Genomic DNA, 22,061 nt, shown 5'->3' with positions numbered 1-22,061 from the left:
GGACTATAGGTAGCATGTCTAGAAAAGACCAGAAGTCTGAGACATTAGGCTGGGATGAGCGGCTGTAGGAAGAGCAATCTATATGCCAGCCCTACAAAGTGGTTCTATGTAAACTAAGGCAAAACTAAATGTATTTCTTCCCCTTTGCAGAAACCTAGTCTAATATTTTAATAAATTAAATTATACATACCCAGTTCTTTATATTCTTATCTAGTTCATCATTTTTTTTCTCTTACCTTTGACCTAATCAATCAAAAATTGCATTGATGAATCAAGGATAAATATTTTACAAGGTTCTTGGTGGAGTGAATCTGTTGCAGAATGTGTTAGGGAATGAGTTCCCCGCGGAACCATTTTAATTGTTTCAATGCTATCACAACTTGCTGTTCACAGATAAGTGACTTCCTGTATGCTTTAGTCAAACAAGGGTCTCCTTCAGTATCGTGTCTTGACTAGTCTGGATGCTTTAGTGGGAATGTGGATGAAAGTAGTGTGCTGGGAGTATAATCTCATTTATTTTCCCATGGCACAAATCAGCCCTCATTTGTGCAAACCTAAGGGCTTACATCAAAAGGTAGGAAATACAGACCAGATCACTATCAGCAAATTTTGTTTTTGAGTCCATCTGCTCTTTTTAAAACCCATGATAACTATTAGTCCTTTCAGAATTCCAGTAGCTTCCAGCCATGAATTCCACACCTCTGTCTCATTTTAAATGTGATGCATGTCTGATTATTACTAGGCCACTTATTGTATGAGGGAAAAAATTAACAGCGCAGTCCTATACATGTTTGTTCAGAAATAAGTCCAACTGTGTTCCATGGGGCTTACTCCCAGATAAGTATAGGTAAGATTACAGCCTAAGTTTCCTAATGTTTTTGATATCAATAATCTTCATTGCTCATTTTGATTGCCTGTTTGGTTGTTTTGAAGATTAAGAATCTTTGGACTACTACTTCGTCCGTTTCACAGCAGCAAACATGGGTTTACCAGCAGTTGTACATGCAGTAGGAAGTTGCATCAATCCTTGTATGATATGCAAGTGAAATATTTACGTACATGTGTTAAAAACACTGTATAAATGTGCCACACAATAGCAGAAAATTATTAGACCAAGCACCACATAGTGGTAGTGTGAATACTTCATGATGTTGAATGTTTTTATCTCTACAAAAACAAAAGGATGATCCAATATCCAATTAGGATTAAAGTCTTGGCCACAATCAAATTTTGCTTAATGACTCAAGCAGTAATAAAATTCAAAATTAAACATAAGAAGAGCCTGCTGGATCAGGCCAGTGACTGTCCTCACAGTTGCCAACCAGGTGTGCCTATGGGAAACCCGGAAGCAGGACTTCAGCACAACAGCGCTTTCCTTTGTTTTCCAGCAACTTGTGTTCAGAAGCATACTGCTTCCAACCTCACAGCCAGCATGGCTAGCAGCCATTGACAGCCTTATCCTCCATGGATTTGTCTAATCCTCTTTTAAAGCCATCCAGGTTAGTGGCCATCACTCCCTCTTGTGGGAACGAATTCCATAGTTTATGCTTGCTGCTGTGTGATCTGCCCTGAATCTTCCATAATTCAGCTTCATTGGATGTCCAGGAGTTCTAGTGTTATGAAATAGGGAGAAAAACTTTTATCTTTCCACTTTCTCCACTCCATGCAGAATTTTATACACGTCTATCATGTCACCTCTTACTTGCTTTTTCTCTAAACAAAAAATGCTGTAACCTTTCCTCATCAGGGAGTTCTCCATTCCCTTGCCCTTTTACAAACCTTTTCTTACTCTACAATATCCTTTTTGAGGTGAGGTGACCAGAACAGTATTCGATATGTGATCTCACCATTGATTTGTATAATGGCACTGTGATATCGGCAGTTTTATTTTTAATTCCTTTGTTAATGATCTCTAGCATGGTTTGCCTTTTTCACAACTGCCACACACTGGGTCAACATATTAATCAACCTATGTGCTATGACTCCACAGTTTTGTTCCTATTCATTCACTGCCCATTCAGACTGCATGAGCGTATATGTGAAAATAATATTTTTTGCCTTGAAGTGCATAATTCTACATTTGCCATTTTACCACCCATTCGCTCACTTTTGGAGCTTGTCCCAATCCCTTTTTGTTTTTACATCCCTGAACAATTTAGTAGCATCAGCAAACTTAGCCACCTCACAGCTCACTGCTAACTCTAGGGGTAGAGACCGCTTGTGCTTGTGCTGGCTCCATTGCATCGCCACTTCTGTTTTCTGAACATGGAGGCACATGGCACTATTTATTTATTTATTGTACTTATATACTGCCCCATAGCCAAAGCTCTCTGGGCGGTTTACTAGTAAAACTCTGCCCTCTTTTATTCCAAAAACTTGGAAGTTGCAGTTCCAGTACATTTTACCTTGAAGTCAGCTTCACACAGACTTCAAAACAGATTGGCCATCACCCCTATTGCCACTCCAAGTGTGTCCAGTGCAAACATTTCGCTGTAGGCTCAGGCAGATGCAGTGATTGGCCCCACACTTTTCTGTGGATGGTCCTAATAAGCAGTGGGAAAGGGAGATGTGTCCAGCAGTGGGCAAAATTGTTTCTAAACACAGCCAGAGAAAATGGTCTGGCTGCTTTTGAAGCAACTGTTGTATCTGTAGCCTAGTGTGTTTATGAACAAGTTTAAAAAAGCACAGGTCCAAATACCAATCCTTGGGGAATTTCACTTTATACATCTGTCCATTGGGAGAACTGTCCATTTATTGCTACTCTCTGCTTCCTGTTACTTGACCAGTTCCTGATCCACAAGACCTCTCCTCTTGTCCCATGACTGCTAAGCTTACTCAGGCATATTTTGTGAAGTACTTTGTCAAAAGCTTTTTGAAACTCCAAGTCTAAAGGATCACCTCCATCTATATTCTTGTTGACACTCTCAAAAAACTGTCATAAGTTAGTGATCTTATCTTTGCAGAAATCATGCTGCTTCTGCTTCAGCAGGGCCTGTTCTTCTTTACGCTTGTTTATTTTATATTTAACACTACTTTCAACCACCCTGTGATTTCTAGGACCCCCATGGGATTTCCTTTTTAAAATCGGTGTCACATTGGCCACTTTCCAGTGCATGACGAGATAGCATTGGGATAATGTATTCACAGGCAAAACTAGACCTTAGAAGGTGAACATGGGGGTTCAAACCATGGATTTAAATCCTAATGTTTGTGCAGGTTTAAGCTGCAGCAAGAGCTTGCCTTAAAAGCCTCTCTCTTTAGTGGTTCTTTCTGTCTGAACCAAATGAACTTCTTTTCACTTGAGAGGTTTAGAACTTGTCAGCCAAAGCAAACATAAGCCTCTCTGACTCACTCTTTCCTCCTCAGATCTTACAGTTTGTAATAGCAGATGTATTTAGTTGAATTAGAAGGCTTAAAATAAATTCAAATAGCTCTCTTCTTTTAGTCAAAGGAGTACTAAATAAATAGGAATTAGCATTTGGTGCATCTTGTTAAAATTTAAATCTGCATCTGCAAAAGCGAGTAAAATCCTGTGCTACTTGTTGCACTGGCTCTTTACAATAGCTGACCTAGTTGTTTTAAAACAATATGATTCTTTTTAAAAGTCTGTTTTATTGCTAAGCTTCCATTATTATATGAGTGCTCTTTTAGTCTCTTCCTAGAAGTAGAATTAGGAGGGTTTGAAGCCCAAACCTAATGTGCCAGCTTATAAATTGGATAATATCAAAAAGAAGGCAGTAATTAATTAAAGCTGTACCTACTGTTTGACATTCAAATGAGATTGTTTTCCTCCTTTTTCACAGTCCTTGTTAGGGGCCTCTTGTTCTAGGCTAGAACTATTTTGATGATTATGTCTGCTGGTGATAAGGGCTAAGCAAAATACCTATCTGGACCATGCTCTTCAGGGTTATCTGTAATCGCCTACATGCCTATCTTCTTGGCAAATGTAGGATCAATTCACACAACCCTGAATGCGGACCTGTGAAAATGTGGCTTGAATTTAGTTATATGGTGCTCAAATATTTAGGTGTTTTAGTGGGGTTATTTAAGTATATAAAGATTTTATTTAGGTAAAAATAAACACAGATGAAAAATATGAAAACCACAGAGGAGGAGGTTGTTTTTAAGTTGACATTAGTTGCTTACTACAAAAAAACTTTAAGTGACTTAAAAAGGTTAGATATCAACTAAAGAAGCCATTTCTAGATTGCAAAAAGGACTTTGAAATCTGGCTGCTTTGACTAGAGTTTGCGCCTGGAATGAAACAGTTCTATGATTCTATATTTCATTGTCTCATCATTTTTTGAAGCATTTGCATTAGGATGGTTAAAATGTGTATTGTAGGAAGCAGGACCTGGTCATGTGGTAAGCACTCACATGGTCATTTATTTGTATGCTCACACTTGATTCCACAAAATCTTTCAGGGTTATGTGAGCTCTCCTTGGAATACACCCATCCATCAGACACCTCAGTACTTGTCCTGATTCCTCTCCTTGTTTTTTAAAGGAATCAAGATACTGTACCAAGATAAAAGCTCTTAAACACTAGACAACAGACATTAATATCCAATCTTCTGTGTCAACATAAGAAGAAGTTAGCATAATTAAACACAAAGAGGCATTCAATTGTGCTTCTGATTTTAGATGTCAAAGGCTACACTGTAGCCACAGTTTCAGGCTCCTCCGTACCAACTCATAACTCTAATAAATTTACAGTGACTCATATTTTGCTCAGTTCTATGGTTTTGTTTCCTAAATTGCAGCACAGTTTTCCATAAATGGTATGTTTTAAAAGCCACAGGTTTGAGTAAAACACAGGAGCTAGTGATATTAGAGCTCCATTTTCACAGCTTCTTTCAATTGGGTTTACTCCAGGTTCTCCCATGAAAAGAGAAAGGGCCATAGCTCAGTGACAGAGCTTCTGTTTTATATGTAGGAGGTTCATTCTCCAGCATCTCCACATACGGCTTGGAATGTCCCTTGCCTGAAACCCTGAAGAGTTGCTGCCAATCAGTAGACCATACTGAGCTAGATGGACCAACGGTTTGACTTTGTATAAGGCAACTCCTAGCAGCAGATGGCTAACTTTACATTAGACTCATAACTGTTATTTGCTGTGGATTCATCATTAAAAAATCTCAAATGACTAAAGTTGTTGTTAGTTTTATTATTATTAGTCTCATTTTTAACACTCATATACAGCCCAAATAGCCAAGTCCTCTGGGTAGTTCACAAATTTATAAGCAATAAAATACAAATACAATGAAAATTAAAAACAATAATAAAAAACCCACTATGGTTTGTATCCAGTGCTGTGCTGTTTCCTTTTCTCACCCTGTGCATACCTAAAATCTGTTCTGGTGGTAGTACCCCCAACCCTCTAGAGTTTGAGGGCACACCAGGGGGCTGAAGGGAACAGGAGACAAGAGGAAGCTCTGTTATGCACATGGACGTTTGTTGCCCCAGTGTAGCTATAGTGTTGGATACAGCCCTAAAGAAACACAAAGATCAGAGTAAAATCAAGGCTGTGAGAACACTAGTTGCCAACAGCAAAGCGTTTCCATTGGCCACACCTGGAGGAGGAATAGGTTAATCTGCTGATCAGTTACAAAATCTCTTTGAAGCTGAATTTAAACAAAAAAAGGACTTGAGCTGATCCCACCAGGTTTTGCAGTAAAAGGGGGCAGGGTTTGACTAGTGTCATGTGCTCCCGTTTTCAGAAAAGAGAGATGGAGACACACTGGAACTGGCAGAACAGGAAGTTCTATTCTGGTGTCGAATAGATCCAGTGAATAAGCCAGGCCAGTCAAGTTTCTTGTAAGAGTCTTTCCTGACAAAATACAAAACACAGTTCTCTCACTCCAAACGACTTTCCCCCACACCAGAGCTTCTGCGAGAGCAGCTTATCTTCCAGGTTGCCCTTGCCAACCACCTGCTGGCCTTGAGGAACCTGGCAACCCCTCTTGCTCTGTTTAACCCGTTTATTGCAGGTTTCATTCTCCTCCGAACAAACCTCTGTCTGTGAGTCACATAGATTGCACTACTGGCCAACAGTCTCTACCCCAAGTCTTGGTCCTTCACTGATTGGGATAATCAGTGCATCTCTGCAGGAGCATATGGTATTGGGTAAAATGTAGATGTGCTGCTGTTCTGCCTCCAGCCCCTCAAAAGCCCAGCTAGTTATCACCTTGGTTCTGGAGCACATGGTCACTTCACATTGTCAGATGTAGGTCATGGGTTAGTTAGCAGAAGGCAGACTGTGGACTACCAGCCAGATTCTGACAAGCCGCCTATGTTTTGAATTCTTGCAAAGGATGCTGGACTGAGTAGACCTAGATTTCATCTAGCAAGGCACGTCTTACGTTTTTTAAATAAGAGTGCAGGTTCAGAATCATACCTGCAGGCTAGAGATCATGGGTAGGCATTCAGGCTTTGCCAATTTAAAATGCATGAGGGTTATAGTATTTTCCTCACTATTTTTTAAAAGCAGACCATCTAAAACAAAAGTCTGCTCATCTCTAACCTAGTTGCCATCAGTTGCCATTTCCCCTGACAGTCTGGCTTTCAACTTAGGATGACCATGTGTCCTACTTCATACAGGAGAGCCCTCTGGTTGAAGGGCTACCCAGTGCAAGTCTAATTTTAAGATAAAGAACCCTAAGAAAGGAGAGGGGGGGGACCTTGAAGTTGCCCATCAACAGTTAGCACCTGGGCAGCAGTCTTCTATTGTAAGATGTATTGTATTATTAAGTTATTTAGTAATAAGTTAATTATTTCTAAGATACACGTACATATACATTGAAAAAATGGAAATTGCCTTCAAGTTGATTCTGACTTACGGCAACCCTATGAATAGGGTTTTCATGGTAAGCAGTATTCAGAGGAGGTTTACCATTGCCTTCCTCTGAGGCTGAGAGGCAGTGACTGGCCCAAGATCACCCAGTGAGCTTCATGGCTGTGTGGGGATTCGAACCCTGGTCTCCCACATCGTAGTCCAACAACCACTACACCACATTGGCTCTCCTTCTCCGACTTCTACTTTCTTTAGTGATGCATAAGAGGCCATTCTACTTCAACCAGTGTGTGCTACTCTACCTGTGTCCTAAACCGGTGATCTTCAGTTAAAGGTTGAAAGGCACTGCATGCTATCAATCCTGTTAGATCAAGCCTCTATGCTTTGACCCACAAAACTGAATGCAGACCATGAATATATTATATATTATTGCTGCCTGAGATCTTGGTAACTGCCTTTCCAATGCATTCTTTGGGAGTGCCTCTCCAGTGCAAACTCTGGAAAGGGACACTGAAGGCCAAACTGGACATGTATGCCTTAAACATGGGCTACCCTCTCCACATATGAATCAGGGTGGAATCTACTTCTTGCAAACAGAGGGGGAGCAAATCTATTCCTCCCTGCCTTGTTTTGCTGCTAGTAGTAGGTTTAAGCTGGGGTAAGGTTTCTTTTTCAGCCAAAGGGTCACATTCCCTGCTGGGCCATCTTCCAGAGAACCATATGTCAGGGGTGGGCAAGGCCAGAGGCAAAAGTGGGTGGAGCCATGAATGTAAATGATGCCTTTGTACATTAGGCTAGTTTCTGCCCGACTCATATATCCCTCTCTGCTCTCCATCCAGACAAGGAAGAGGCATTATCAGAGTTCAAGGACACGTTCCAGCCAGGCAAAAACACTTGGCATGCAAACAGGGCCAATATGGAGTATGACATTGGGAGAGTTCCAAGGGCCAGACAGAGAGGCCTGGAAGGCCGCATTTGGCCCCTGAGCCAGAGGCTCCCCACTCCTGGTTGAAGCAGTTTTCTTTCTGCCCAACTAATTTCTGATATCAGAGCTGGGCATGGTGAAAACTGCTTAAAAGGAGAGGAGCACAGCAATAACAATGTAAGCAGAGGGCTCAGATTTTGTTCTTCTTACCTGTGTGCTACTTTTTTAAAGAAGAGACCCTCTCATCCCTGCTAAAATATGAATAGACCAAACGCATGCTTAAGATAGACATGATTGCCCCTCATAATTGCCTAGGTTCGTCTTGTGTGTGCATAATAATATATATTGTAAATGCACTTTGGCCCCTTTAAAAGTTTCATTTTAAAATTCCATTTTGCTCCATTCACAACTCTGAGCATACAAACTTCTGTAGTGATACTGATCTAAGAAATGATAATTGCAAGTACTAGCTGATAGTTTCTTACATCCAAGCGTTTTCTGGGTCAACTTTTTTCTCTGAAAGAGTAAAGTGGACAGCTGGGTGAAATAATTTCCCTAGAGTAATCTGATAAATTGAAATAAAAGTGTCATGAAAACATCTTTATCTTGCAAAACTTTGTGCTATAGTATCATGGGTGACTCACTTGCTCACCTGACAAGTCTGAGAGCAATTTGGGACTTGTTCATGTGTTTCTGGAAATATGAAGTCAGGTAATTTTGGAGTTAATGGAATACACGCCCTTGGGGAGTAGGGGGAACATAATGTTATCCTCCCGGCATGTACCAGGAAATGCAGTGGAGAAGAAGGAAATCAAAGCTATTTAAGGAATTCCTTTGTTATACTTGCAGGTACCTGGTTTGGTTAAACCAGAGTTGGGGAGCTTGTGGCCCTTCAGATGTTGCTGATCATTGGCCATGTTGGCTAAGTCTGATGGGAGCTGGAGTTCAACAACATCTTGAGGGTCACAGGTTCCCCATCCCTGGGTTTAACACAGAATGGCCTGGTTGAAAGGGCTTTAGAGTAGGAATCAGCACTTGGAGTATTAACTATGCTTCTAAAATATAAGAAACGAGGTACACAAGTATCAGATGAATGTCCAGGGTCCAACTAGTAAAATAAGAGGTTGTGGGACTCAGGTCTTTCTAGAAGGCATGTCCTGGAAACTTGTTGAAGGCATAAGTATACTCTCCTTGCACAACCAATCTGTAGGTGCAAAAATAACAATCACTTCGATTAATGCATGATATGGAAAAATGAGATTCCAGGGCATCCCAGTGACATCCGGAACAGATTTAGGGCCGAAATATGAGCAATCCTGGATTAACTATACTTCTTAGCTCTAAAGAATATACTTCTTTAAACTATACTTTTCTGGCCAAATACCTGGAAGGATATTTATTTTTTTACATCAGCATCCCAGCCTATCTTGAGTTCTCTGTTGGTTTTCCTTTAGGTTCTAGCCAGGCCTAGATCTACTTGCCTCCATGGATGGGCCTACATTGTGTGGCATCTCTCTTTATATATTTATTGCTGTTATTTCTGTGCAACAGAAGTTGCAACATCTGGAACTACTGATAGCTCCTGATATTTAAAAATTCTTTACTCTGTTTTCTAACCTTGAGTCAAGATAAATAAGAACAAATTACTGGACCATCTTCAGCAAGAGATCCCAGTCCATAGACCAGTCTTTTCCAACCTTTGGGTCCCCAGATGTTGCTGGACTACAGTTCCCATAATTATTGACCATGATGGCTGGAGCTGATGGGAATTGTAGTCCAGCAACATCTGGGGACCTAAAGGTTGGGAAAGGCTGCCATAGACATTAACATGCTTCTTCCCAGGATAGCTAAGGCATGCTGTTGGGAAAAACAGTGCTGCACTTCAAACCTGGGGAGTGCAAATTAAGCTTTGTAAGTTGGTGGATGAAGGAGTATATATAGCATAGTGCGTGACTCGCAAACAATAGATCAAAGCTCGCCAATGAATCATGGCAGCCTTATGCGGAGGTCACCAAACTAGGGTTTCCATGCACTATTTAAATGGAAAAATTTTGCTAGAGTAAACTTGGGCACAAGCCAGCTAGGTAGAGGCCAGATCTAAGTTTATTCAAAAATGACAGTACTGTTTAAAGCAGCATAAGGAGGTTTAAAGTAGCATAAAGAGGTTTATAAGTAGCTCCTAAAATTAAATGGTGATGGTATGTCTGATTGTGTGACTCACAATCAGAAAATGGATTTGTTTGCAATTGTGTAGTGTGCACCAGCATGCAAACTACTACTGCTTCCCTTTAAAAGCCAATTGAAAGAAACCCATGTTGGCAAATATACTATAGTCACACATATTATTTGTGTAGAAAAAAACTTGTCCACTTTGGAAGATTGCAACAGAAATCCTTGCTACAAGGGATTCTTCCAAATGCTTTGATCTGGATAAGAAGATCCAGACTATTTCAAGGAGATCCCATTCATATTCAACTGTCCCCATGGATCACTAAATCAGGGTATCGGTCCAAATCTCTGGACAGAAGTGGGGATAGATTGGGGAAGAGATCTACCAACCATTGTGATCACTGCAACAATTGTACTATAAACAATGCAAAATAGAAGCATATTATCAACACTGTCTAAAGAATTGGCTAGTATAGCATTAGCTTTTCTCTCAGATTTATAAGAATGAACTGTGATAAGCGTGTTATGTATTGGACTGAGTCTTTACAAGTAACCAAATTAACCTTAATGAAAATTCCATCAGTTTTTGAGCAGTGGGTGAAAGTCTGACTACTGTATCCATTGCAATTTTTTCTTGATTAGACAGTGAAAAAAGAACAATTATAGTATGATTATTGGCATTAGACATATCCCTTAAAAAGGGAAATTTGCCAAAATGTCAGTGCTTCTTTAGTAATACTGTGGAAGGTGGTTGAGGTGCAGAAATAGTTCTTATTACCATGTAACAAAAGCTTGTGGGTTGCTGTGGCTTATGTATTAGGAGACAGCAGATTGGGTTATACTCTCCATTCTCTAAGTGGTTGACTGATACTGTTGGGAATGTCAATTCTGGTAAACTTTTCTCTTTCTGCTCTGTGATCTCTTGCTGGGTACCCTTATTTTCTGTATTTCTGGAGAGAGTGGTTGCCAGCAAGATCCAAATATTCTTGGAGGAGACAGATTTTCTAGTTCCATTTCAATTAGAGTTCAGACCTGGTTTTGATACGGAAACTGCCTTGGTCACCCTGTATGATGACCTGTGTTGGGAGAGAGATGAGGGTGTGTGATTCTGTTGAACATCCGTGATCTTTCAGAGGCTTTAAAAAAAAAATTATTATTTTAAAATATTTCTATTCTGCCCTTCTACCCTATAATAGGGCACTCAGGGCAGCTTACAAAAATAAAATCAAACACGTACATAATAAAATTGTAAACAGTAAAATCACATCGCTTTTGATACTCTGGACAATGGTATCCTTCTGGGGCAACTGTCTGAGTTGGGGGGGCACCACATTGTGGTGGTTCCATTCCTACTTAGATGGCCAGCTCCATTGCTCAGCTCTGCAGGGTCCCACAGAGGTTGGTTCTGTTTCCCATGTTATTTTATTTATTTATTTATTAAATTGATTAGTTGTCCATCTGGCTGCCTGTTCAGCCACTCTGGGTGACGTACAAAATAAAAACATACAAATACATTAAAACATTAAAAATCTCAACAATAATAATAAAACCTAACCCACCCCAAAAGCCTGCCTGAAGAGCCAGGTCTTCAAGGCCCAGCAGAAGCTCATCATAGAGGGGGCATGGCGGAGATCATTTGGGAGGGAATTCCACAAAGTGGGGGCCACAATTGAAAAAGCCCTCTCCCTAGTCCTCACCAGTCTAGCTGTTTTAACTGGTGGGATAGAGAGAAGGCCTTTTGAGGCTGATCTTGTTGAGCGGCATCCCTGATGATGTTGGAGGTGCTCCTTCAGATAGACTGGGCCAAAACCGTATAGGGTTTTAAAGGTCAGAACCAACACCTTGAATTGGGCCCAGAAAACAACCAGTAACCAGTGCAACTCCTTCAGTACTGGCGTGATGTGATCTCGCTGGTGGGTGCCTTTAATCAGGCGAGCTGCCGCATTCTGTACCAGTTGCAGCTTCCGGACCATTTTCAAGGGTAACCCCACGTAGAGTGCATTTCAGTAGTCTAGGCGAGAGGAGACCAGGGCATGTACCACAGATGGAAGCAGATGGTTGGGAAGGTAGGGGCACAGCCTCCGTATCAGATGGAGTTGATACAGTGCTGCCCGGCTCACAGCCGAGACCTGAGACTCCATGGACAGCTGGGAGTCAAGAATGACCCCCAGGCTGCAGACCTGGTCTTTCAGGGGCAATTGTACCCCGTTGAGCACCAGGTCAACATCCCCCAACCTTCCCTTGTTTCCCACAAACAGTACCTCGATTTTGTCAGGGTTCAGCTCCAACTTATTCCTTCCCATCCAGCCACTCACCGACTCCAGGCACTTGGATAGGGTTTCTACAGCCAACCTCGGTGCATATTTGAATGAGAGATAGAGCATACTGGTGACACTGCAGCCCAAATCTTCTGATGATAGCCCCCAGCGGCTTTATATAGATGTTGAACAGCATTGGGGAGAGGATGGAGCCCTGTGGCACCCCACAAGTGAGAGGCCAAGGATCCGAAACCTCATCCCCCAATGCCACTCCCTGGCACCTACCAGAGAGGAAGGAACGGAACCACTGCAATACAGTGCCCCCTATGCCTAACCTCTTCAGGCGGTCCAGAAGGATACCATGGTCAACGGTATCAAAAGCCCCTGAGAGATCCAGGAGGACAAGGAAGGTGCATTAGCCCCTATCCAACACCCTCATCATCCACCAAGGCAACCAAGGCCGTTTCAGTCCCATGTCCAGGCCTGAAGCCTGATTGAAATGGATCTCGATAATCCGCTTCCTCCAAATGCACTTGCAACTGCTTTGCCACCACCTGCTCAACCACCTTGCCCAGGAATGGCAGATTTGAGACTGGGCGAAAGTTGTTCAGATCTTGGGGATCCAAGGAGGACTTCTTTAGAATTAGTTTTATTACTGCCTCCTTGAGAGCTGATGGCATTACTCCCTCTTCCAGGGACGTATTTACCACCATCTTGATCTCCTCACCCAGTCTGTCCTTGCAGCTCATAATGAGCCACGATGGGCAAGGGTCGAGTAAGCAAGTGGTTGGGTTTAAGGTTGAAAGCACCTTTTCCACTTCATTAGAAGGAAGAAGCTGGAACCAATCCCACACCACCGGAGCACCACTGGCCGCCTCTTTCTCGCTCACTGTGTCCACAGCGCACGGAATAGCACTCTTAATACAATCAATTTTCTCCGTAAAGTGCTTTGCAAACTCATCACAGGAGGTCTTAGTATGTTCCATCGGTTCCAGGGCAACTGGACTGACCAGGCTCCGGACCACTTGGAACAGCCTCCTGGGACAGCACTCTGCGGACGCAATAGAGGCAGCATAAAAATCCTTTTTTGCTGCCCTCATCGCCACATGGTAGGCTGCTGCAGCAGCTCTAACCCATGTCCGATTGTAGTCAGAGCGAGATTTCTGCCACAGGCGCTCTAGTCGTCTCACCTCCCGCCTCAGAGTTCGCAACTGTGGAGTATACCACAGTGCCGTCTGAGCTCTATTCAGGGGGAGGGGGCGTTTTGGAGCCACCTGGTCTAATGCCCCGGTGATTGCAGCATTCCACCCCTCCACCAGGGTCTCAACTAAGTGCCCGTGTGCATGCTCCAAAGAATCCCCAAGCGCATTCAGGAATCCATCTGGATCCATCAGACGTCTGGGGCGGACCATCCTAATGGGTCCTCCACCCATTTAATATCTACATGAAGCTACTGAGTGGAATTTTGGAGTGCATTGTCATGAGTATGCTGTTTCTCCTTCTGCAAGTAAGACAGTGGATGTATTGAATAAGTGCTGGTTGCGATAATGGACTGGATGAGGGCAAATAACTTAATCCAGACAAGACTGAGATGCTTTTGGTGGGTGGTTCCTCTGACTGGCTAAGTGAAATGCAGCCTGCTCTAGAGGGGGACACAAATCCCTCTGAAAGAGCGAGGTCATAGTTTGAGGGTTCTCCTGGATCCATCGCTTTGTTTGAGGGACAGGTGGCCTCAGTGGTACAAAGTACCTTCCATCACCTTAGGCTGGTAGCCCAACTGTGACCCTGTCTTGACAAGGATAACATGGCTACAATAATCTATGCTCTTGTAACCTCAAGGTTGGATTATTGCAATGCACTTTATGTGGGGCTGCCTTTGAAAACGATTTGGAAGCTTCAGTTAGTATAGAATGCAGCTGCCCAGTTGTGGATGGGTTCAAGGCAAACAGATCACATAATACCAATGGTGTTACAACTATACTGTCTGTCTGTCTGTCTGTCTGTCTGTTTCTGGATCCAATTCAAAGTGCTCGTTTTGACCTATAAAGCTTTTTACAGCTCCCAATATCTTCTGGGGCGCCTCTCCTGATATGAACCTACCCGGACCCTTAGATCTTCTTCTGAGACCCTTCTCCAGGTCCCCCCTCTGAGGGAAACTCAGAGGGTGGTGACAAGGGAGAGGGCCTTTTTCAGTTGTGTGCTCCCCAGTGAAGTCCACCTGACACCTTCATTTCCATTATTTTGGTAATGACATAGCTTTTCCCCCAGACATTTAAAACAGACTGAGATGTTTGCATTAGTGTCCTGCCAAAACTTTCTGTGGTTATATGGATGGTGGTGATGGTTTTATTATTTGTTTTTATGGTGTGGTATATTTACTTTTGTTTTTAACAGTGTTGTAAGTCACCTGGAGACCTTTGAGTAACAAGCGACGAATAAACCAAATAAATATAATAGTAACATTTCCTTCTAGGCTTTGCAGCATCAGCATTTTTTGTGGTGCCAGAAGTTTCACTACTTCTATAATTAGCACTAATGCTGTGTTGCCCTTGATGTTTTCACCACAGTAACTGATGGAACAGTGATAATGATTTCCTGTAGTCACACTCCACATTTTGTTACAAACACCTCTTCATATCTCTCCTGACCAAATTACACACTGGAAATATATAATCCACATTTTCTTGCTAGAATGTGTCCATCTTTTATTTTTGCTGCAAATAATAATTTCCTGTTTCTGTTGAAAACTAAATGGAATACTAAAATATCACTTTGAATTTAAAGGATGCATCCTTTGAACTGACAATATTAGACTGTAGTATATGAAAATGATTAATTCATGTGCTAGAAATTATGTATTTAGCACCTTTCCTAAAAATAACATTTCCCTTTTTTCCCCTCAGTGTTGTCATCATGAGCTTCTTGATCTTGTTTGCTTCAATAAACATTTTCCTGTTTTCCCAAGGTAAGTGTACACTTTTAAATAGCCGTGGATGGAATTGTGGTGTGCTGCAACAGAATGCACAATAATAATCTGCACTTTAATGCAGGATAGATACGATGATGCTTGTAGAGTAATGAATAAGGCTGCATCCACATGGGCACAAATCTGGATGGCACATATGCATCAGTTCCTCACAGATGTGTGACCAAGTTATGAACTGTGCTATGCTGGTCATTAATCAGATCTTTACTGATGTTGAAAGAAAGCATGGGATTAGGAGAGCAAGTGAACAGTTTCATTGGTACAACTACTATACCATCAGCTGTGTGGTGTCCAGAACAGCATGACACCAGGTCACTACAATGTACTACACAGTTCTCTTTTCTGCTTGCTGTTGTGTCACAGCAGTGGGAATCGCAGATAGCAAGCCGGTTCACATGCAACACTAAGCCAAGTCATTGCTTAGCACAACTGCATGAGCATTTCCCAGAGAGATCATGGCTGCTACTGGGGATGCAGGAGAAATTAAATTCAGTTCACCTTTAAAGATGAATATATCAAATTCATACTTTCCAAAACAATTCGAGAACTGAAATACAGCCATATTTCAAAATCCGCACTTATCCGAATTTTGATATGCACATCTCCAAACAATGTTTACAAAATGCATATATTAGAGGAAAGTGTTAATGAAATGAATATATTAGGGAAAATAATATGCAAAAGCATTATATTAGAACACATTGCTTGCAAAGATCTGTGCATTGAATACAAAAATATGTATGTTAGGAGGAATTTGCATTTAAAAGCTAACAAATTTTCATGTTGTTTTTTTAATTGCAAATTGCTGCAGAAATGTGGAGAACTGAATTTAAGACTAGAAAACTGAAAAACTAGGAGAACCAAAATTGACAGATTCTTCCATCCCTAGCTGTTATCGTCGTCCCCTGGTCTACTTCCTGCTGTTCTGCTCTACTCTAAACCAAACTGTGGCTTAGCGTGTCATCTGAACTCAAGCTCATGGATGGTCTCACTCCAGACAAAACTGTTGTTGGTTTATAGCTTGTGGTTTGTCTGGAGGAAACAAACCATGAACCCAGGTTTGGAAGATATGCTAAACCAAGGTGTAGCTCAGAGCAGTGCAGTAGGACTGGAGAAGGAGCAAAGCCGCCACAATCTCATCTTTGAGAGCCTGCATGTCTTTGCACATTCACACTAAGCCATAGTTTGGCTTACACGCAAACCAGGTCCAAGCCTTAGTTTATCAAGACATGCCCAGATGGCCTAAGACCTACCACAATCTCACCCGTAGAACCCTACAGCGAGGTCCACTAAACAAATATTCTGCTGATCCTAATGACTATGATCTGCCAAAGCTTAAAAAATGATTATAAAATATTGTAACTGTTCAGAAAGGACTCATGTGATGACTTATGCAATGATGCCATACAGATTTAAGTCAGCCCTTTAAGTTCCTTTTCATCCACCAATGTGGATGAAGCAAGATACTTTTAATGTTGGAACTATATATTCTTTTGTGTCTTAAATGTAGGTCTCTGACACCCTTTCTATAGCTAGAAACCTAATTATGGTGCTGTTCATATGGCTATTTGATAAATAGGTTCTTTTTTTTTCTTTTTAAATAAAGAAAAAGGTAAACTATCCTACCCCATCCTAAAATGTTTTCATTTTATATTTTCTGGCAATTTTGTGAAAGTAATGCTTTGAAGAAGTTCCCTTAAAACATTGTGGTAATAACTGGTAACAACCTTGCAGCATTCGTGTCATGGAGCATACAAGAACTACATGTCAGCCATGAAACCACTGAGAAAATAACAGCAGCTGGCCAGTGTAAGTTTTTGTTGTTTCTTGCACAAAAAGCTATGGTAATGCCTAATTTTCCCCCTGCAGATATCTACATATCTGCTTCTTTCCCTTCATTACTTGATGAAAATCTTTTTGTTCATTCAGGGCTTTTAAAGAATTTGTTATATTCAAATATGAACTCTTAATGCCTGATGTGTCACTTATTCTATTTTGTGCTGCCAGACTTGCTTCATCTACATGTTGACGGTTTTTTGTATTGCTATTTATTTGTTTTGTTCTAGTATTTCAATATTGTATTTTATTCTTTTATTTCTTGTGATCCACCTAGAGAACATAGGTTATTGGATCACCTAAAATATAAAAAAATAGAAAAATAAGCATTCCAATAAATAAATTATCCCTTCTTCTCTGAAATCTTGTATTAAATCTTGTATTAAATATATGGGCCCATATGTACATGAGTTTTAAGTGGAATCTGATGACTGTAGGACACTCCCATATATTTAAATTGCAGCATGAGAAGGATTTAAATGTGTCTTCTCATGAGTGAGACATGGGTATGCCAAGCTTGTTCCACATTTTATACAGTGCATTACAGGTAGGGAACCTGTTAGCCCTCCAGATGTTGTTAGACTTTAACTTTCATAAGCTCTTGTCAGCATGGCTAATGGTCATGGTCAATTGGAGTTAAAGTCCAGTAACATCTGAAGTACCACAGATTTTCCATTCCTGCAGTTCATAGACTTATCTCTCTCCTAAGTAAATAAACATGTACACATCATTAAATTATGGCTTGACCATCAAGAATGACTTAGATAAGTGGATAGTAGTTCTAAGTATAATGGAAGGTGAAGAGGGAATCCTGCATTTGCTGTATAAGAAAAGAAGGGCTAACCTCTATAGAATATCCATCTAGTGTCCACTTTGAAGAATGGCTGTCATTAACAGCTCAAACCACAATCTTCAGCCTGCTGTTGGCTTTTTGCGACTGCAGCATCCTCTTCTTTGCTTCCTGGGAAGCCTGATTACTCATGCTTCCAGAGCTATGGATATTTCAACAAAATATAGATTCCTGCCTTGGGTAGATTTTGGAAGGCATCTGGCCAAGTAAACCAGATGATCAGTTGCTGGAAGCAGCGGGGGAGGGGATGATCTTGAGGAGAAGAGCATCTGTATAAAAACTGGATGGTTTTTACCCATTATTTCTGTTAATGTTGCCCTGTTGATAGGGACATATGCTTAACACCTTTGGGTGTGCAATCTCAATTTATCATATGTTCTCCCTGTAGCAGAATATGTTAATTTCAGCTGTAGTATTATCCTTTGTTGCTGAAACATCTCAGTTTTCCAGCAGCAGTTAAATTGACTGTGCAATGGAGTGTTATTGGATAGGAATGCACAAGGTTACGGTATAAATGACTCAGTGGCTTTAAATGGAATGTTTTAAAACTTTCAATCCCCTTTAAACTGTTTTTAGCAAAATTCTGATTTTAAATTCTACTAACAGATGCTATTGGAGGCTGCTGACTCGTAGGGTCGCCATCAGTCATAATCGACTTGAAGGCACATAACTAGGCAGAAATCCAGACCAAAAAGGATAATGATGTGCTGTCCTGGAAGAGAAAGTAAAAGAGAGAGGGAATTTTAAAAAGTAGAAATGCCCTTTTTAACTGCCTTATTTAAAATGTCTTTTCTCATTCCCTACAGTACAAACTGCTTCTAGCTTTTAAAAAATTAATTCAATTTCTATATTTCAAAGAATTTAGGATGGGTAACAATTTGGGTGGGGGACAATAACAAGAAGACAGTAATATAAGTTATATAAGGTTTAAACTGACATTTCAATTGAGCCACTCCACCTGCTTGAACGTTGAAATATTTTGCCAATTAAATGTGTTATTTGAAGGCATATAACAACAATGTATGTGGGGAAGGCATCCCCACGTTGAAGGGGCAGCTCCACTGTTCAGAAGTTGAGTCTATGCATGTAGATGTGCAGTCTGGAACCTTGTGTGATGAGCATACAGGAAACCCTGCACGCATGGGATCGGTGTGTGTAAGACTTAAGACCAGAGAACTCCACATTGTCAGGGATGGGGCCAGCATGTGAAGGGGGCTCTTGTCATACACCATACAACATGAGACATAGAGAATTTATGGTTGGCTCTCCCAATGTTTTTGTTTTTACTTAAAAGCAGATAGTGGTGGAACTCTGATTTTGATTGGAGCAGTGCAGAAGAGGATGATTTAACCCTTTTCCCAGTGTGCAGTTTTCTAAATCTTCCCCAAAATGGCAATTATTTATTGTTTTATTATAATAATGTATATACCACCTTTCCACCAAACAGAGTGGCATTCTGAGCAGCTAAGAACATTAAAAAACAATGAAACAATGATTACAAATTAAAACTGGGACTCAGGGTGGGGAACCAGAAAGAAGATGGCAAATAACTAAAAACATCAGAATCTGCTTAAAATACCAGACTAATGGAAAGGCGTACTCCACTGCTGCACACAGCAATTTCAGAGCCTGGGGAAAGATCGTGGGCAAGATTCCATTTCTGCTTTTACCCATTGATGCTGGGCTTGCAATAATTGCATTCAGTAGCATTCCCATCCTCTGTTTTGGGTGCTGTGGCATGAAAGAAGCCCTTACTTGCTGATGTGCCTATTCCCTATACATCAGTGCAGTCTTTTCTTTTAAAAAAAATAACTTCAAGGACACAGAGTCTTTGCAGTGACTGAAACTAATTTCTCCCAATTTCCAAGGGCATGCTTGTGCTTTGCACATTTTCATAGGCCCACTCCCTGTAAAGAGAAAGGCCAACCTTAACTTAATCCAACTCTTTGACAACTTGAAGCTTCTACTTTGTCACATAAACACTCCCAGCAATTAGTAATTACCTCACAAGCAAGTTTCTGCATGTTTGGGTAACACCAGGACATGGTCTCAGGAAAACCTGATGTTAGTAAGAAAATGACTGTGTGAAACTCATTTCAAGCAAACTACAAATGTTCAATCTGATGAGTTTAATAGAATCTTAGAGCCACAAGAGACCTTAAGGGTTATTAACTCCAGGTCCTTCAGGCAGGGCACAATGTAGCTAAATTATCCTTAACAAAGCCGTAAAGCCAAAAGAGGCTTTCCAACATTCCTTGATTGTGTCTTTAAAGTAGTGTGTGTATGATTTTTTAAAAATAAATTATTATTTTTGGCATGTAGCCAGTAATGATAAATTAGCAACTTATGGCTGCTAATATTGCAGCGATGACTTCCACTCCTCTCAGCATTATAGGAGTTTCTATGATACTGTGCTGTTTTCTCTCAATAAGAAGGCTAACTGAGCATAGAGGAATGATCATACTTTGGGGACTACATGTTTTTAGGGCTTGATCTTGAAAATTGTTGACCTCACTACTAGAGATGTTCTGTTGCTGCTTTAAGCAGGGATGGGAAACCCATGGTCCTCTAAATGTTGTTGGGTTATAATTCCTATCATTCTTGACCATTGGCCATGCTGATTGGGGCTGATGAGAATTGGAGTCCAACAATACCGGAAGGGCCACAAGGTCCCCATCCCTGGCTTAAAGACTTACTTGGGCTGGATTTTTGACCCACATGGGAAGACAGTTGTTTGTAGCATCTAACTATGTGGTTATATCCAGTGTTACAATTTCTCATGTTTCCTGGATTTTGGAGTAGCTGCGGTAGTGGTGCTGATGCTGGTCTGAACCCCATGGTCAGAGGGTGCATGTCACTATTGCTTCCCACATGTAGTTATAGATACCATGGAGTAATCTTCAGCTAATATAATGTGTGACCACTGGTTGCCTGAATCTACCCATTAGAGGTATTACTTGGATCAAGGATGGGGAACCTCAGGCTCAGATGCCACATTTGGCCCTCCAGGCCTCTCTGTATGGCCCTTTGAACTCTCCCTAGGCCATATGCCCCCTGAGCCACACTCCTCACCCTCCTTGGTTCTGCACCCTCCTTGGGTGTTTTTGACAGACTGGATTGTGTCCTTGAATTCTGATAATGCTTCTTGCTAGCCTGGATGAAGGACAGAGCCTACTGTACAGAGGCAAAATTCGTATCTGTTGCTCTGCCCACTTTTGCCTGTTTCCTCGTGCTGAAAAAGGTTCCCCATTCTTGATGTAGATGTGGAAAAGTTAGTAACTGGGGAAAAATAAAATAAAATAATGATTTGTGTTTTTGTTTACGGAGTAGCAATGTGTGTTTGACTTCATATTTCCTTCTGGCCTTCATTTGGTAATGTATTGTAAAGAATGGCCAATGTTATCCTTTGTTTCTTTTCAACATGCATGCTTCATCCTACTCTCTGACAGTCGTTATCCCTCCCATCCCGCAAGCACAACCTGACTTCTTAATGGTACTGCTATGTGGTGTGATAAAAGGCCTTCCTCTTCTTCCAGTAATGAATTGCTCTGCCCCAGTCGACATCTTGTTTTTGCTAGATGGATCCTACAGCATTGGCAAAGGAAGCTTTGAAAGGTCAAAATATTTAGCTATCAAGCTTTGTGATGCTCTGGACATCAGTCCAGCAAAGGTGAGTATACCAGTGCATTCCAGGTGCAGTGCCAGGGCCACGGCTTGAGCCTACCTGGATTCCACATGTCTTATCAGATGTTCCTGCTCACATTCAGTATGAGTTCCACTGCAAATCTACTCAGAAGTAAGTCCCACTGAATTGATGGAACTTTACTTCCAGGGAAGTGAGTTGCAGTCTGCAGCTTGAATATGCTGTGGCTATTTATTAATAGTAGGGCTGAACTGGTTAGTTGATTGGTTAAGTTTACGGATTTAAAAATTTTTTTTAAAGCAACTATGAAATTTCCACTAGTAGTTAGGGCCTACTAATCAGGCAACATGGCTTTTTGTGTGTGTGCATGCAAAAAATATCATTTTAAAGTAGAAGTACTTACAAAAAAAATGGTTTTCTCTCTCTCTCTCTTTCTCTCTCTCTCTCTCTCTCTCACTATCCCCACCTTATTGTTTCATTATATTTGGGGTTGTTTTATTATTCTAATGTTTTGCGTTACTGCATTGAGATATAAAGCCGGGATATAAGAAATTGTCCTTAATAAGTAAGGGAAGAAATGCCTCTTATAAAACAATGTCTG

At 41.1% G+C, this 22,061-nt stretch overlaps 1 protein-coding gene across 5 annotated transcripts in view; it reads left to right on the top strand.

The window, feature by feature from the left end:
* VWA2 (von Willebrand factor A domain containing 2) overlaps positions 1-22,061 on the top strand; it is a 68,796-nt gene that overhangs the window by 6,026 nt on the left and 40,709 nt on the right. For all 5 annotated transcript variants that reach the window (XM_061635925.1, XM_061635926.1, XM_061635922.1 and 2 more), the window contains exons 2-4: positions 15,049-15,110; positions 16,866-16,940; positions 21,354-21,487. In XM_061635925.1, coding sequence (XP_061491909.1) covers positions 15,059-15,110; positions 16,866-16,940; positions 21,354-21,487 — 261 coding nt within the window. In that variant the 5' untranslated portion in view covers positions 15,049-15,058. The remainder of the gene's footprint in view (positions 1-15,048; positions 15,111-16,865; positions 16,941-21,353; positions 21,488-22,061) is intronic.

The sequence above is a fragment of the Rhineura floridana genome, chromosome 7 (genome assembly GCF_030035675.1).
Source record: "Rhineura floridana isolate rRhiFlo1 chromosome 7, rRhiFlo1.hap2, whole genome shotgun sequence".
Classification (NCBI taxonomy): Eukaryota; Metazoa; Chordata; class Lepidosauria; order Squamata; family Rhineuridae; genus Rhineura; species Rhineura floridana.
The sequence above is the reverse complement of the archived record's forward strand: the minus strand, read 5'-3'. Positions and strand labels throughout refer to the sequence as shown.